The following is an 18033-nucleotide window of genomic DNA, read 5'->3' as shown; positions in this document are numbered from 1 at the left end:
TTTATTTTTAGTATTGTTTGAAACATTAAACCTCTCTTGCACAAGCTCAGCAAGTTTGTATATGGAATGATCACTATATGTGTGTATATATAGTTTGAGCTGAAACTGAAAATTTGTGATGAGATGACACTAAGAATATATTTTTTAAAGGTAAGTTTTGTTAGGGCAGAATTTCAAAACCACATTGGTACCCTTTGCTTTGTTTTGCAGACAATATAAGAAAATTACATTTGAAAATTAAGGGGAATGTTTGTAGTGAAAAATTTAATGTTAAAATTACCCTGTAATTTTATTGCTTATGTTGTGAAAAGCTCTAGTAAGTCTTTTTGTTTGAGGGGTTTACATGTAATAAAGTAGAGCTTTCATGCTTCTAACTATATCTTTACAGACTGAAATAGATTCAAGGGATATGTGACGAGTGAGGTATTTAAGAACAGGTAGGCACCAAACTAAGAGAAAGTCTGACTCTTCGACTTACGTTTTGTCATGTATATACGCCCTGTTAGTGTATGAAAATGGGTAAGCTGATGATGGAAAATAGCAATGTATAAAAAAAGTGGGAATTGTTCCCAGCTACGTGCATAGATCTTTAATAGCTAGATATCAGCCATGTTCCTGAGGAAAGGCTTCAGTGTCGGTCTGGAGTAGCCACCTGGTCGGTGTGGTTTGGAATATAAGTCAAAGTAGGTAATAACGGAAACCAGCAGGGAAACGGATCAAGATCAGAAAATTCAAGTTAAATAGCATCTAGAACTGATAATGTAAGAGTAAAGCAGTGTAATGCAGTGCAATTCTTGTAGTTAAGAAATAGGGAATGTAATTCATCTCTGTGAAGTGCATTTATCTGCAACACCGTGGAACATAAAAATCACAAGCAAATTGAAGTAAAAATAATGTGAAGCAATATCAGTACTTTATTGTAGCTTGAAATCATACAATAACAAAACTTAAAAGTGTTCTAAGAAAATGTTGTTTTTCTTCAGAAATATCTCCCTTTGAAAGAATTCCAAATCCTTTTTAATTGTCTCAAAGCGAATAACATCTACTTTGCCATAACACAAAATGTCAACATGTTCAAAATGCCGCTAGGAGATTGGTAGAAACACAGACAGCATAACGTTCTGAACAAAGGAAAGTAACAGCCTAACTTGGAACACTCTGACCCTCGCGCTCCATAAGGTATCTCTAACTAAATGGGACAGTATGCTGAGTCTTTAAAATTCCAGTCCAAAGTGTGGTAAATATTAGTTTAAGAAGCAATAATGTTCCATGAGAGCTTTTTGTCTTTTTACTGTAAAACAAGCATGAATCTTGTTTTATCACTGTACCTTTTTAAGCTATTCTAAGAATTTCTTAAGATACAAGCTCACAAGTTTTTCCTGCAAAGTGGAAAATATTAAATGCCCTAGGTCCTTAGCAATATGTGATCTTTAATGTTTTACTTGACAACTATCACTTGGTGGCATCAGCAGCAGTTGGAGTCTGTTGCATCCATTTCTTCTCATTCGCACTCCTTCTTTTCCACTTGGGTGAGGCCACCAAACCCAATTCCTTTGGGACCGAAATTTTTTGCATAGCAAACTGCAAAAGAAGGAGGGAGGTAAATGGTATTCTGAATGTTTTCATATAGAGGTAAATGACTTTTGGTTTTAGTACTACTACCAAATTTAAGGTAATGAAAGGAAGGAAATCTGAAATAATGTCTTTCCCAGAAGTGTCAACGGGTTCTAATACTGAAACTATTAAACAGCAGTCACATCTGACTGCTAAAGTTTAGCCTAGGATATAAAAACTTTGCATATTTTTCCCCTTAAGCAATATCTAAGAGTCGAGTGAAGTCTGTGAACTCTTTTGATCTGAGAACATCTGGATGTATAATTTGGCATTAATGCGCTACCGTCTGCACTTCCAATGTAGTAAAGTGTTTTTTACTTTTACTGTCAAGAATTCAAATTAGGACCATGACCTTTGCAGATCTGTGTCTTTGTGGGTTTTTAATCATTTTTTTTCTTTACTGAGTGAGCTTGTGCAGGTACAAGAGTCTGCCCAGCAGGTATGGCCAGTGTCCCTGTTAAAAGGTCTGAGGACAGGTCTGAGAGAATGTCATATTTGTAGAAAAATGACAACTTCAAAATTTATATGTCAATAGTAGAAGATGCGATGTCAGCTTAGCTCTTTACTTTGCTTTGGGGAAGTTTTTAAAAAAAGATAAAATGAGTTTTCATGAAGTTGTTAAGCATGCCACAAGGTAAATCATGGTGGCAATACTAATTGTAGATGGACTCAGGCAGTTTCAGCTCATTACGGTTCTTACCTTTACAATAGAGCTCTCCATCTTTGTCTGTAACGTTCGTGGATTCTAAGCTCTTTCCACAGATAGCACAGCGGAAGCACGTCTTATGCCAGGGCTGAGTAAAATTAAAGACAATTTGTTGTATATTACAGAAAGCGTGCAGCTAGCAGGTACAAGAATCAATTGCTTTTTATGGCGTGAAAAGGTTTAGGCTGTTTTGTTGGTCTTACAGCTTTCATTTTTAGTCATTCTAGGTTAGTCTTTTTGGTTACTTTATGATCAAAAATCAAGACCTTACCTAGTGACTTTGTTATTAACGGAGGTGTAGTAAAAAGTGGGAGCTATAGATGTTACTCTTGTTTTGGCCACTTCTTTGATACGCAGAGGTAATATTCTAGTAAGAGTTCCTAGAGCAGAGAGCTAGCATGTCATGTGAGAAAAGCTCTAGTCATGGGATCTCTGTAATATAGCTGCAATTGCCACTACAAATAAATGTTTAAATTATAGATATTCCCAGAGATGGTAGTAGAATAACAGTGGTAGAAGAGCCAGGCTGTACAGTAGCCAGGTGTTGTTCTTCAGACATCAACAAGACACAAAAAGTTGACGGTGGTTTATGAAAAACACATGGTTTTAAACCTGAAAGTATATTGGACTCTAGCAATTTGCTAATTCTTCCTCATGTTTTCTTCCTTGAGACTAGGAGTAAAAATTGAAAAGATCAAGGACTTACTAGCTATAGTTTATCAGCATTTTGAAAGTGTGTTTTGTTTCTAGATGCCGTAGTAACTACTTACTTTTCCTCCTCCCATGATCTTCTCTGCAGCATACACTGATTTGCCACAACGGGGACATTTATCCACATCTACCATCTTTTTGGCAAACTTTGAAGGATTACTTTGTGTAGAAGGATGAGCAGACTTTGGTGACCCCCTAAAACAGAAGTTTCCAGCGTTTTACAATAGAGCTTAAAATGTTGTCTTCATTTTAGAAGTACAATTCCATCATTTTTTGGTAAGGGATAAAGAATATTTAATTTATTGGTCTTAGACATGCAAAAGGAGGGGGGTGGTGGCAAGAGGTGATGCAAGTTTTCTGTTGAATTTTGTGTTGTGTCATTGAAAAGCTGATACTGTAACCGCCCATGTTACCTGGTTTGGGCTGAGAAAATGGAGCTGACAGCAGCCACATGCAGAAAAGATTATACTTAATGAAAAGTGAAAGTAAAAAAGAATTTTATTAAGAGGCAAGAGGGGAAATAAAAGCAAAAGACCTCTCTGTTCTTTGTAACTGGCTATCTGCTGGCATTCAGTGAGTGGAAAATACAAGTTAGATTTTGCATGCAGGTTTTTTTGTCAGTCACAGTAATGTTTGGACCAGGAACTGGGGTTCTTCACTGGCCTGGGCTCCAAAGCACATCAGAAAAGTAACTTTGCTTTGTGTTTCTGGACTTTGTGCTTTATGTCTTTGTGTTAGCTTTTCACGGAATGACTGCTGAATTACCAGATTGTTGAACTGCAACAGGTCATTAAATCTACGGGACATGACAATTTTTGATGCAGAACTCAGCCTGTAATGGATTCATATCTTACAAGGAGCTACAGTTAAATACATTATTTAAGCTTTTCTTTCCTGCACAGCACATTGGTTAATTGGTTTCCTTATAGTTATACCAGAAGGAAGTGTTGTTGATTTGGAAATGTGCAGCTTTGAGAATCATAGAAAAATACTATAAAAACGTACTGTCAGAGATAATTATGTGCTTTTGGAAGATGGTATCCCATTAGAATTCCTTTGTTCAAACATCTTGGTGTGTTTGTAAGTGTTACTTGAGCCACAGGGAGGATTTAGAAATGTTATTTCCCATATTGAGAGGAGAGTTAACAGTGTGTGGTAGTGTGATTATTTCTCTAATAGTAAAACCTAACTGTATTTTAGTCTCTTGGAGGAAAAAAAAATACTGTCACGTTCTATGGTGAATGTGACTTCGCAGTGCTACTAATGGCAAATTACAATTGCAGTGAATATTTATGTCTGTGGTGGCATATAAAGGCTGCTTCTGCAGAGTAATTGCCCATTGAAGGAGGAGATAATTTATAAAGAAGGCTTGAAGAGCGTGAACATCATTAAAAACTGGTAAATTACTGTGTCCACTGAAGGAAAGGTTGTAGGAAAGCCTGCAGTGCTGCTTATGCTGGATGTTGTTATGGAAACAGAGTAAAATATCTAGAATACCCTGCTAAGTGACAAGTAGTACCAGAAAAAAGTGCCGTCAGTGGGATTGAACTCACTGTTGCAGATTCAGGCCCAGATGGTCACCGGTATCAGTGCTTAGACATCCTGCCCCTTGTCCAAAGCCGATACCTTTGGGACCGTATTTCCTCCCATAACAAGTTTTGCAGTAGATTTCGGATTCGTGAGCTGCTACTGTGGTACTGTCCAGAGCTTTTCTGCAAGCCACTGAAAACAGGAAGAGAAAGGCACGTATCAACATTGGCGTTTTCAAATTTGAATTTACATGGCTGAGAATAATTACAATTAGTGTTTATTTTTTGTTTATCTTCACAGGAAAAAAAAAGGTGTTAGCCTGTAGTCAGTATAAAACTTCACTGGGCTGTTGCTAGAGTAGTTGTGAATGCACACACTACACACTGCTTTTGCCGTGGGCAATTATGGGCTTGTCAAGACAATTTGTCTAGATCTGCAAAGCTTAAGATGGATTTGAGATATCATTCTAAACTCCCAAACCTTAAAATAAGAAAAGAAAAGAAAAGAAAAAAAAAATAAAAAAGGAGGTTGCGGGGGTGATTGTATTGTGCATCTGCACCTTTCAAAATAGTCACTCTGAGTCTGTGGTGGCTCTCTCATGCCAGCCCATGCTATTTTAATGCATGTTTCCAAAAAGGGATGTAACATCCATACCATGTCCAGGCAGAGTCAAGCAGGACATGGGTTTTGTTATGTGTTTGTTTACGCTGTGGTGCAAGGTGAAGCTGTGATCCCCGTCAGCTGGTAGTTTCAGCTCTGTTAGACTTCCTCCAGAATATGGCAAGAATATGACTATAGCCGTACCAAAAATGGATGCCTCTTCCTAGTTGTGATCGTTACGGAGAAATACTGCTTGGCTCAGCTCACTAAGCAAGGTCTTGGAGACTTGTGGACAGAAGATGCTGTAGGAATACCTGACATTCATAATGGAATACGAGTTAAGATTCTCTACAGCACTGCTTTAAACCAAGCCTCAACTTGGAAGGACCAAAAGCTGATTAGTGCTCACAGCTGCTGCTTTGGGGATCTCAGTAAGCACGTATCCATGTTATGAGAAACACAAGCCATGCCTAGAGCTAACCAGCATTGCTGAGACCTGTCTCATGCATGGTTATTCTTATCTAGTGGCCATAGAAGCTAAACTGCGGCCTCCCCAGTTCTTCACTCATCTAAAACCTGGTCAGCGTTTAGAGGCTGAACTCTGTTACTGGTCCAGTGGATCTCTTTGCTGCTTATGCGTGGAAATTGGACGTTAATGAATGGGGAGAAAAAAACAATAGCTACACTTCTCATCTGCTTGGTGACTGTGTATGCTGCAGCATTTTGGGAACTCGGTGTGCAATAGCCCCCACCCCACCGAGGGAAGATGGAGCTTTAGTTTGGAGTGCCTAGAGAAAACCAGGGGCTTGCAGTATGCTTAAAAATTAAAATTTCAATACTTCTGACAAATTGTTCACTGTTTCAACAGTGGTTGATAGAGAAAAAGAAAATGGCAAAAAGTTTCTCTCCAGCTTCCTTTGAAGAAGTGCATGTCCCACAGCAGGCATTCCAGTCATGGATGGGCTGTTGGTAGCTTGGACAATAAAGTTGCTTAGCTCATGTAAGCAACAGAAACCTGTGAAATACAGAACTATTGAAAGCCGCTGGAAGTTCAAGCCGTAGAATAGCTGACTGACTGTTTGGTTGGTCCCTTTCCCCCCATGTTTAACTGTCCTGCTGTGACTCTCAAATTCATCCACATCAGGAAATTTAAGCTGATACTGGAACCTCTGCAGCTTCAATGCTGCCACTGCGCTGCGTAGAGGGAAAATAATTCACAAGGACCTTTATGGTTAATAGAAATAAAACACGGGGCTTCTGTGAACACATGAACCTGATCTCCCAGTGCTACCGTCTCTTCTGCTTTGAGATGATAATTATGTTTGCTAAGGGAGTTAAGGGATGATGGAAACTGTAGCAGTAGCTAAAGTGCTTCTATTTCTGGCACCTTAGGGATAGAGTATCAATTCACCGCAACAGATGGAGCAAAAGCCCTTGAAGTGCTATTGTTGAAATAACTTTGAGACCCGTCATCTGCCAACAGATACTGCTCGCCAGCCGGTACTAAGAAGTTTCAGGTCGATGGCGTGAGATCCTGCCAAATGTCCGTCACAGCTGTGGTTTAAGTAAGAGCTGATGGGGGAACAAGGTAGGTAAAAACAGCAGTCTGCGTGGGAAGGAGGGCTTGTTGGGAAGGAGTTTCTTTCCCATGTTTGTAGGGAAGAACTGTGGATTGGAGCGTGTGTGATTTATAGTGTAGCTTGTCTGATCCTTACTGTGTAAACAGGTTGGTTTGAATTGGTTAGAATTTGGCCAAATTGAACTTTTTGGTCTCAAGATACTGGTGTGTTCTGTCTGGTCAAATATAATGTAAAATATAAAACGTATTTTGAATATATTTAATACCAAGATACATAAAAGCTCAGCTAAATAGGTTAACTCTTTCTGTACCTGAGATTAGGTTGAGGAGCATTGGTTTTCTTCTGCTGAGAAACTGAATCCTATAATTGGTTCATTGAAAAGCCCATGAACATGATACTGAGTTGCCCAGAGCTGCTGATGAGTGTGTGTGAATCATGGGATAAGTAAAGCCATTTAACACTCCTCATATGCCAACCGGGCTTAGATGCATCATTAGTTTTTGACCTTAAACATACTTCTGCTGGGAATACTTTTTTTAGTATCTAACTTATTAATAATTCAATTCAGACTTAGGACTCTGAGGAGCAAATAAAATAAAATAAACCAAACCCCACCCCCACCCACCCACCCCAAACCCCAACCTATTGACGAAAATCAAACAAACAAAAAATCCAAACCACAAAAACCCGAAACAGTTGGCAAAGTTAATGGATGGACGTTGGTTATCACGAATGGCTAAAAATAAAAAATCAGTTACGCTATGAATGAAGCTTAAACTTGTTCAGGTATTAGGTAGGAGAGAAATATTATTAACTATGCCTTATTAGGACAGCTGTTTATTTTTGTTAGACGCTGGAGAGTCTACTAATTTGTCATCTTCTGCTGTTTAATTTTCTAGCATTTGATAAAGCACAAGTGTCAGTGAAAGCTTTTCTCAGTTACCACGTTCGTGCCCCTCTCCCTGTAGCTCTCTGACACTTAGTATTAACTGTTATAGGCAGCACAAAGAAGCAATGACAAGTCTGTGGTTTTCACAAAACTGAGATTTTTATCGTTCTTGAAGAATTGGCTGAAGGTTGTCCATTACATTTTTTTGTGGGAATTCTTCCTTACTCAGTCTGTTAGACATTGCTTGCAGGGCCCTGGGAGAAAGGCAAAGATGACTCAAGGAAGTTATTTGGACCGATTCCGCTTAGTAGTGTGCCGTGTCATCAAAACATGTAGTATCAGTCTCATGCCTCCAAACAAGCATTCTTTGTCCGTCCAGGAGAGGAGGAGGAAAAATTGCATTCAGTGGCTTCTAAGCTGTCATGTTGGAATTCATACTGCAAAGGTACTAAATCTCAAGTGTTGTCTGCAAAATAAACTATTTAGCTATCTTTAGTTCTTATCAAATTGTTTACTCTCTCCACAGAAGGTGAACAGAGCTGAACTGATACCTCCTCTCTAATTTTTCAAATGTTGGCTCATCTGCAGGGAGAGCAAAATTCCTGGACGCTGTCTGCCAAACACTGCAGAGGTGGTGGGGTGAAAAAGGGAAATGGGACTATATGAAATATGGGGAAGGAGGAGACGCAGGTGTTTGTAGGGTGTTGGCAGGAGATTTTGATGACACCAGGGTAATGTCTTTCAGCTTTCCTGTGTGAAATGAATTCATGTGGGGATTCACCATAAAAGTAATCATCTCCTATAATATCCCATATTATCTCATATACTTCTGTCCTGTCAGTGCCGTTTGTTTAGTTCTTGTAGACTTTCTAACCTGAACCAAACCTATAGCATGCTCTGCTGTGGACAGAAGGTAGTATTTTTTGGAGATATGTGATTCTGCAGCACTCTAGTGTCCCTGACAAAAAAATCATCCAAGGCACGTTTGGAAGAAGAAAAGTCAGGAGCCTGAGAGGCAGACTGCTAGAAAGGGCTGGAAAACTGGGCTTGATTATTAAGGGCCGCTATGGAGCACCCCAGTGGCATTTCAGAAAACTGGTGGCTGCTCTGAAAACAGATGCCATCATTTTCCATCCTTCCATTGCTAAGAGGATGGGAAATAGGTTTCATCTTTATGTTACTAGAGAGCGCCAGACCAGAACGCGTTTTGCTGTGCTGTACTTCAAGTAGGATGATCAACATGTGATGCCCTCTATTCAAACTTCCCCACAAGTAAGAGGCATAAGCTTTAACAAAACTTCTCCTTTGCAAAATTCAGTCTGATGCTCGTTGCTTCTACCATGCTGGATGTTGCTTAGGGTGTTTAAAAACCTGCTGTAGGCGTCCCATGAGCAAACGTGATGAACTGGGGCAATGGAAGCGCCTTTATTGCATGCAGAGTAATGCAAAAGTGAATTTACTAGCTTTGATGGAAAACGTATACAGAGCTATGGGAATTCTTTGAAGTTAAAAGAGTGTAGCCCAGCTTACTGCAGAGGAAGCACGTCTTGTGGAAACTCCTTCCATTGCACTGGATTTCCTCAGCGTGGTACACGGTCTTTTCACAGGCACCACATTTGGCTCCACCTCCCCAGTTTGGCATCCTTATATCTGAAGGGCAACCTGGCAAATCAGATTATAAAAATAAATACAACAACACAAGTGAGTTATTTTAAACAGAACAACTTGATTTTTATTTTCTTTTAAATTATTGGGTTTTCCCCATCTCCAGTCAACTGCTATTGCATCCCTGCAATATACTAAGTACCTGTGCGGTAGCAGGAACATACGCGACCCATGGGTGAGGGTGCTAGCCTGGTGCTTCAGGGAGCAGGGGCAGTCTAAATCCTATGTTGTGCAACCCTCCTTTGTAAATAAAGATGTTCCTTAGCTCATGATGGTAAACACATGAAATGACTGTGAGGTGTTTCAGTGAAAAGGTGCCAGGATCACTGAAACCTCTTCTGGAGAAGTGGATCTAGGATTTATTTTCTGACAAATGGTAATTTTCTTTCAATCCTGCCCTCCCCTGTATTCCACCGTAGCCTTTGCCCCTCAGCTTTTGCTTTATGTGTGTTGGTCTGGTTTTGGTGAGGCGGTTTTTAATGGAGACCAACAAACACTTTGAAGCTTTACTGGACTTTAAGCAAAAGCGTGGACAGTATTTGGCATTAAGTTTTCTACAAGGCAGTATTCTACCTAGACCCTCTGTTAAGAGACAGCATATACTGCTATCCGTACCTCTCCAAAGCAAGTGCTAGGTCATCCACTGCCACATGAGCTTGTATAAAGGCAATTTTCTGTGGCAGTATGATATTATTTTATACAACTCATACTTGCTTAATTCCACCTTGAAGTTTAACACATAAAATGTTATTTCAGAGGACACTTTAATAGAAACAAGTTGTTTGTTGCTTTTCTGAATTCCTTATAAAAGAGCTGCAAGTTCACTGTGCTGCACAGCTGTTACAAAGTAGTAATAGATAGCTTCCTAAGGTGCTTGAGGTGTGTTTTAATTTGTCAGTTGCTTTTAAAATCTAAACATCAGAGAAAAAAGAGTAGTGGTTACTGTTCTAGTTCTTGCTATTCCAGTGAGTGTTGAGGTGACTTGCCCAAGGTCACACAGGAGGGCAGTGTCGGAGCCAGGAGCCCAGCTTCGGTCGCCTGACGGCAGCCTGGGTAAGTGCTTTTCCTGATGATTGTGCTATCATGCATCTGAAACAACCCCAACCTATGGTTTGCCCTTCTGTTTTCTTGTTTGAGTCATCGTTTCTGGAAAGACTGGGACGTCATCTTGTCATCTGCACACTGTATTATCAGGTTGTTCCAAGCTCCTGGCACCAGCCTTCCTTCTCCTTCTTGGAAAACCAGTCACCTTCTTATTATAGTTCTTTCAAAGCCTGGTTGTGCTATTTGTGTTTGATTAAATTCACAATAAGATATTCTTAACTAAGAAAAGAATTTTGAACGCTCAATCAGGCCCGCTACTGGAGAATTTTCTTCTGAGGTTGAGAGGCAGAGGGGAGTTTCCACAGCAGTGATGGAATGTAGCTGGTCTTTGCAATGGCTTGTATTTTAGACTAACATTTTACTATGTCTGTAGTAAATGTCCTGTGTTTATCATCATCTCAGTGATGTTTGTATTGATACTCTATCTTCCAAATTTCAGAATGAAATGAACAATTTCTACATGCCAGCTCTGCAGGCTGAACCTGAAGCTGGAGGGAATTCTTTCCGGCAGCTAACACTAAAAATCATGCAGTGGTGTAAGAGACGTGTGTGTTGAGCAAAAGGAAGGTACTGTAGGAGTCTGTGCACACACTGAAGCCATAGCACTGAAGACGTAGCAACATGGGCAAGTTTTACAATCAGTGTTTGGTAACGATGCAGATACCAGCATATCCAAACATCTCTGCTTTAGTACTGCAGTTACTAGTATATCCTTAACCATGTATAATGGTTATATGTAAGTCACTGTTGTGACTGTTACCTGTGGTAGACAGCATACCCATTACCCTCATGCGAGATCCAGTCTCCCCTTCTCTCTGTGAGGCTGATTTATGCTCAGCTGAACAACCTTCCCAGCTCAGGCAGCCTCATCCTCTGCTGTCGTACAGCAACAGCATCATTTATCTCTTTCACACCCTATCAGTTCTCTTGGGAGGCTGTTCACAAGCCGAACTGCTCTGACAGTTAGAGAACAGTAATGATGCAACAATGAAAAGAAAATTCAGCTTGCCTCTAGCTCTGTTTATCTGTTATGTAATGAGTAAAAAGCATAAATCTGATGTTGCTGAAATAAACAAAAATAATTGCACACAGGGAACATACTATGAATTTGGCCCCTTCTTACTTAGTGAAGGCGTTACTGAACAGCACTGTTAAAGAAAAGAAATTAAAAATCTTTTTTCCCTTTCTTTTGAATGGAAGATAAAGGAACAGAGAGAAATGTTTCACATGGGTAAAATCTAATGGTCTCACTGCACCATTCTATATTTTCTCCTATTTTTAATGTACTTTTGTATTGGTGCCTTTTTTTTCTCTTATAAAAATAGTTCAAGTAAAGCTTGAAACATTTTAAGAGAAGGAAGAGCAGTGGGAGATAAAAATTAGTTTTGTGACAGTTACTTGAAAATGAAAATGAGTTTTTTGTGTTCATAGTGTTCCCTTTCAAATCAAGTTTCCAGTCAAACCCATTCCCAGCGGGAGCAGCACTGATGGCTGCCTGGGACGAGAGTGGTTTGGAGCTGCAGTCTATGTAAAACTGCCTCTGCTGGTTTAGTTCCCCTGAAAGGCACACCAAGCATCTCAGTCTGTGGCGACAGGATGCTTGTTGGAAAGTAGCTGTAATTACATCAGTAGCTGAAGGGGGAAAAAAATAATCTCTGAAAAAGTCTGATAATGCGTGATAGTAAACCTTGTGCTGTTGCGGGCTGTGGTTAGAGCTCTTAAAAGAACCATTGCTCCTGAGGCTAATTATAGTAACGTGACTGGGCATGCATACACATTTTCCATGGTTTTTTTGGCATCACCTGATGGGAAGCTGTCACAGTATAAACATTCCCATAAGGATAGCGGCGTAAGAAGGGCAGCGTATGCTGCGGTGGTGCACTGGCTGGCTGAACAGCTGGGTGAGGTACCAGGGCAAGCCTTGCTCTTCATGTCCTTGCTTTGTTCATCTCTCAGAGCACGGACCTGCAGCCATCCCTGAGGGTGCTGCCTGTGCAGCAGGTGTTACTGTGACCAAGTGAATTCCACAGGGTATACGGATTCATAGTTTTTTACTCATCTAAATGATAAGGGTGGGTAAAGCTCCATCCTTAAAATGTGCAAATAGAACTCTGTCTGCTATTTGTCATAAGAAAACAAATGCACCCAAAGCCTTCATTTCACTTAATTTCATTGGGTGTCAGTGTCTCAATCCCCCTGAAATTTCCTGAACTTTGTCATCTGAATCTGGTTCACTTGCAGTGACTGCTAACCACATGGTATGTGTTACATGTTGGTGATCTAGTGGGAAGTCGAGTGGGCTCATTCTAAACGTATTGAACATGTGACAGAGAAACTTCTGAGGGTGAGTGCTGCAGCACGTTGGCAGGCGCTGCCAGTACTGTTAAGCCGGAGGAGTGTTCTTGGATTTGCTCTGATGGCATTTAGCAGCTTGTATCGTTCCACTTCAAAATGCAGCTACTATATGGAGTAGAATTGATACTCGTGAGATGTGCAGCCAAGGATACGTGCTTCTCGTTATTTGGAGCTTGTAGCACTACTATGTAGGCTAGCCTGGCACCAGGGAAGCCTTTGAAGTGTTTCTCTGCCCTGCACAGGCATGAAAAAATGTGAGCTGTCTTTTGCTGGGTTGTTAGTCATACTGCACAAATCTGGATGTCACATAACTGCTGCGGTGCGTGTCTTGCTCTGATCGGAGTGCTATTGATAAGAATATAATCCAAAAATGTATTTAGATCCATCGATCTGAGTGGGAAGTGGATGCAGTGCTGACCCAATGAAGCTGTGCAGAGGAGTGCAAGGCAGCGTGGCGCAGGTGAGAAAGGTGTTGAAAGTAATTCTGGTGCTTCCCTGTTAAACACGAGGGTTTGCCTTCTAAATGCTTAGACGTTTGTTAGTCCAGACCTTGGGTCATATCTGAGCGGACTGCAGAAGCTGTGTATGGTGTGGCTGGGAGGATTGTCTCAGGGTGCCACATGTGCTACAGGATGGCTCTGAAGGGCATAAGTGGGATTGGAAATGTCGGCCTTCATGACCACTGGTGGTAAAAATGCTGAATCAGGACTGATGGATAGGACGTGCCTTGCTTCTCTCTCTTTTTTTCAGTCCCAGCTAGCTGTTTGGTCTAGGCTCGGTTAAAAGTATAAGAATACAGTTTCCTTACCTAACAAATAAATGCTAATAATATGAAGTTAAATCACTGTCTACGTTGAAATGCAAGTATCAAGGCTACAGTTGAAATTCTTTTCCCAGCTGAAGTCTGTGGGAAATGCCAACGCAGCCAGGACTTCATTCCAGTATCTAATCACAGCTCCGCTGCTGACCTGTCCTGTGACCACCAGTGACTCATTTGACTGTCCTTAGTGTTACTCACTTCACCAGCACCATGGTGGTAACAATAGAGAGCTTTCTTTATAAAAGTTGCAATAAACCACTGCTATAATTTTTCTTCTTTCTCTGCAACTAATGCTCGAGACGGTTAGGTTATATCTCGCTGTGTCTGCGGGGTAAAGCAGAATTTGTGCCCCTGGGTCTCAAAATGCCTGAAGGTGTTTTTGTCAAAATCCAACTCGCTGCAGAAAGCGTTCTCTCTTGGCAGAATAGACTCACACAGAGAAAACGTTTTTGTTTGAAGATTGGGCTCATTTAATGAAGGTGCAATATTGTTACATATTTATAATCGTATTTCTTATGTTCCGATGCATTCAATAGACTATTGATGTGGGTAAATTTAAAGCTTATTAGTTAGCATCACACATTTAGCCCCCGCCACCATCTCATAATGATTAGCGTTTTCCCTTTCTTTCTGCAGTAAACTGACACAGATCAAGGATGGGAATTTCCACACTGACATGGGGAAGTAAATACTGATTTTTCCTTGACAGTGGTCATGCTAAGTTACACAAGCCCACTTGAAACAAAAGATTTTAAGTGACTTGATATGATGTGCAAAGGTGATTGAAAACCCCAGAGCCCTGTGTCCGAGTCCTTTGCTTTTTTCTCTGCCCTTCTAAATTATCTATTATTTCCTAGTATAGTAATGCCACAATTCTTTTAAAACTTCCTTACTGCACCCTTTTGCAGAAATTTAAGATCGCACCTCCAAAAGATGTGATATCCTGATGCTAGAACAAGGTACTTAGTTCTGACTTAACAAAACCACGACCCCCCAGCTACTTGCACACACTCCCTCAGTGTTCAGTTCGATTCTTGTGGCTGTGGGGAACTGCACCCTGCTGTACAAATGACCTGTTCCTTTTTCCAGACCTAATCCTGAGCTATCAACTTTCACTTTTCCTTCCATAAGATCCTTCTCTAAATCCTTATCTGTGCACTAAGTCTTTTAAGTGCTGAGCAAAACTGTGATGGGCTGTGAAATGGTACTGTGATGACTGAGATCAGACACAGAATTATTTAGTCTATGTACCAGGTTTTATTCTTTGAAATAACTTTGCCTTTAGGTAGAAAACTTTTCCAAGTAAATATATATTTATTTTTTTTTTTAGTTATTGGGCCTTTTCTGGAAACTTGACCAATGGTGCTGTCTTGTAATGATGGAGTGATAGACATGTGAATTCTTTCATCCTGCATTGTTGTCTAGCCATTTTCTGTCAAGTCTGCATAGAACTTTTTTCTCATTTGATATAAAACCAGTTGGTCGCTGACATTAAATATTTTGAGGATTTGGGGGGGGGTTGCTTTTTGGATTTTTTTATTTTATTTCTAGAATACTATCATCTGAGAAAGTATAAAAGCCCATAAATTCATATCCTTAGAAATTTGTGTGTAAAAAGACAGACGTTTTGTGGACAATATAATTCTGTAGCTTTGTAACAAAATTTTTTAATAGACTTTGAAACTTTTGTTATCTAGTCTTGTATGTAGTCAAAATGTATATCATTACCAAGGAACCCCACAACCCTGATCTGGTCACCCTGGTATCTACTCAACAGGCTGAGAAGCCCAGAAGAATCTCTCTTATCAGTTGGCTACTCCAAACCTAAAATATTGCTCTTAGCTCAGTTTGACTTGCATTGCTACACTATAGCTATACATTTTAATTTGTCAAGCAACAAGCTTTTACAAGTTTCTACCACCTGTTGGGAGAAAAAAAAATAAAAAATAGGCAAACGTTTATATCGGACAGTCCTGGCAGAACCCGGTGCACGCTACTTACCGGAGTCGCTTGATGCTTCCCCCTGCCTCCTTGGGCCTGAAGGGCTGCACCGTGAGGGATTCCTGCGCTCTTTAAATGCAGCGGCCACCGCCGTCGGCCCTATAAGCTGGGAGGGGAGGGGAATGAGGGAGAGTTTCAGGGATCTGAGCAATGCCACTGCTATCGCCAAGCTGAAAATAGCCTCTGACAAAAGCCTGGCATTTTGTTCCCTTATGTCCACTTGTGAGTAGGTGGACAACAATGCAGCCCCTCGGTTATACCTCGGGGCGTTCTGAACGGCAGCCCAACAGATCCCGAATAAAGACTGAAGTTTTATAGTTGCTACTGCATTGTATAAATGTGAAGGCGTAAAATAATGGTTCCTGAAATGAGGATTTAGCCATAAATGGCCATATTGTCACAAGGAATTTACAAAAATAATTATTAAAAAAAAAAATAAAATCCAAACCTGTTTGTAGGAACCTTTGGAACTCAACAGTTTTAAATCAGAATTTCATTCTGTAGGTCATGATTTGATAGATAGAACTGGTTTTTCTTTTAGGGTACAGAGAATTACGCTTTTCGCTCTAATCTTTCAATTTTTTCCTGGTTTAGGCATTAAGATGGCTGATTAATATGGCTAATGTTCAGCATGTCTAGTCATCGTGGTTATATTTGCCATGCCCAGCTGAGCCCCTTGGAAATGGATGCTGCTGCAGAGATGTTAGATGTGTGGACAATAAGGTATGAAGCACTTAAAGTTCACTTTTTACAGGGTTTTATTTTAAGTGCTTTAAAGATTTAGAAGCTAATTCTCATTTTCTAAAGGGATGCCTGAATTTAGCAACTTTGTTCAGTATCGTGGGCTTTGCTGTGTGTGAGAGGGCCAGGCCCTTGCAGTTTGGGGGTTAAATACCAGAAGCTGAGTGTCTCAACTCTGGGACTTTCACAGGAGCGTAAGGAAATTGGAGCCAAATCCATGTCAGATTTTAGGATTTCAGGGGTCCGTTTGCTGAGGGTACTTTGAAAATCCTTAGGGGCCCACAGATCCCTTAGCTGTTGAGTCCAGCCAAGATTTTATAATGCAGAGATGGGTCCTTGATGTAAAGTTGAAGTGCTATTTTTAATTTTTTTCCTGAGTGGGAGAGCTGGGCTCCATCTCTTCTTGGCCATTCTCCCTGGATAGTTAATGCAGCTCTACTGCCTGTGTCACATCGGGGTCAAGGCAGAGGTGATGGGGCAATGTGCGTGGTTAATGCAGAGGTGACAGAGCAACGTACATGGTATGAACGTTTCTTGTAAGGTGCAAGCAGGGAGGGGCTGGGGCAGGCCTGAGCTCGCTGCTGGAGTACGCAGAAAGCACCAAGAAGCTTGGAACCACTTGGTGTTTGTGCCCTTGGTGATTTATGTTAGGGCCCTTGACACTGGAGAGAGCTGAATCTTCTTTAATCTTCACTCATGTCATGTAGATCATGTACTTGCATGGATTTGCACTACAACCAACTGCAGGGAAAACTGTGGAGAAAGATTTTTGCCCCAAAATGCCAGTGTTTTCCTTCTGAGTTTGTCAAAGAATTTAAGGGGAAAAGGCAAGGAACGAGCTTCAGTTTCCTGGCATTGGTGCTGCCTCCTTCCTGTGCTTCTGTGTGATCCTGGGTGCTGCGTGCCCCTGGAAGGACGCAAGTCCTGGTGAGAGGCTCTTTACAGTGCGAAGGAGCAGTCGGACCCGTAAGGGTTAGCTGGCATTTCATATAAGCCCCGGTCCACCGTGCTTCTTGGGAGCAGAGATGGGAAGAACAGACTTGAAATATGCAACTGGAGCGTACTGGAGCATAGACATGCGTGAATTTTTATATTCCTGGTGGAGTGAGAGTGTAGTGTTTTCTGTAAATCAATCGTAGGGATTAAAAAACACTGCTCAGAGAGCTGGAACACAGCATATCAAAAGCAGAGTGAGCCTGAGGATCAGAGGGACTTTGCTGGAGCTTGGCAATGGAGCGCGTTGGTACTCGGGTCACGTTTGTGGGTAGCTGGGGAGAGCAGCGAGCTCAGAGAGAAATGTGGGTCTTCAGGGGAATAGGGTACTGTGGGCAGAGAAGCGGCAGCTTTGCAGCCTGCAAAACGAACAAGAAGAAAGTGAAGTGCTACGTGTTAGAGTCTGTGTGAAAAAGCCACTGTATTTTGACAGGAGCTGAGGGCCACCAGGCAGTAAGTCAGAACGCATGTTCTGCTTTTCAGAATGGAGCCCAATTGGTGAGAAGGCCGTTTCCCCAAGCCTAATTACTATAGTTTCTTATTCTGTCAAGTGTGCTGTCCAAAAAAGGAAAGGTTTGTGATTTTTTTTTTGCTTTGAGCAAGGCAAATTTCTATAAAACTTTGCCTTTATACTTCTCACATGAAATTGATAGTAGGTGTAAGATCAATCAATTACCACTTTGGAGGAGAAAATGAAAGTATCTACTCCCTGCTGCAGTGAGAA

General features: G+C 40.9%; 1 protein-coding gene across 1 annotated transcript; it reads right to left on the bottom strand.

Annotated features, from left to right (window-relative positions):
* Positions 1-43: 43 nt before the first annotated feature.
* CSRP3 (cysteine and glycine rich protein 3) lies at positions 44-15655 on the bottom strand. Its single transcript, XM_037402217.1, has 6 exons — positions 15576-15655; positions 9161-9292; positions 4585-4753; positions 3091-3226; positions 2315-2408; positions 44-1581 (listed from the first exon to the last, which is right to left on the bottom strand). The coding sequence occupies exons 2-6, from the start codon at positions 9270-9272 to the stop codon at positions 1502-1504; spliced, it is 591 nt and encodes a 196-aa protein (XP_037258114.1). The 5' UTR covers positions 9273-9292; positions 15576-15655; the 3' UTR covers positions 44-1501.
* Positions 15656-18033: the final 2378 nt, after the last annotated feature.

The sequence above is a fragment of the Falco rusticolus genome, chromosome 10 (assembly GCF_015220075.1).
Source record: "Falco rusticolus isolate bFalRus1 chromosome 10, bFalRus1.pri, whole genome shotgun sequence".
Classification (NCBI taxonomy): domain Eukaryota; kingdom Metazoa; phylum Chordata; class Aves; order Falconiformes; family Falconidae; genus Falco; species Falco rusticolus.
This window is presented reverse-complemented; position numbering and strand designations above follow the sequence as displayed.

Excerpts from the sequence above, each read along its gene's own strand:
- CSRP3 (XM_037402217.1), bottom strand. The coding sequence starts at position 9,272 with ATGCCAAACTGGGGAGGTGGAGCCAAATGTGGTGCCTGTGAAAAGACC. Across the intron at positions 3,227-4,584 it reads CTGGGCCTGAATCTGCAACA|GGGGTCACCAAAGTCTGCTC; the intron begins GTGAGTTCAATC and ends CTTCTGTTTTAG. Across the intron at positions 2,409-3,090 it reads AGATCATGGGAGGAGGAAAA|CCCTGGCATAAGACGTGCTT; the intron begins GTAAGTAGTTAC and ends AATTTTACTCAG.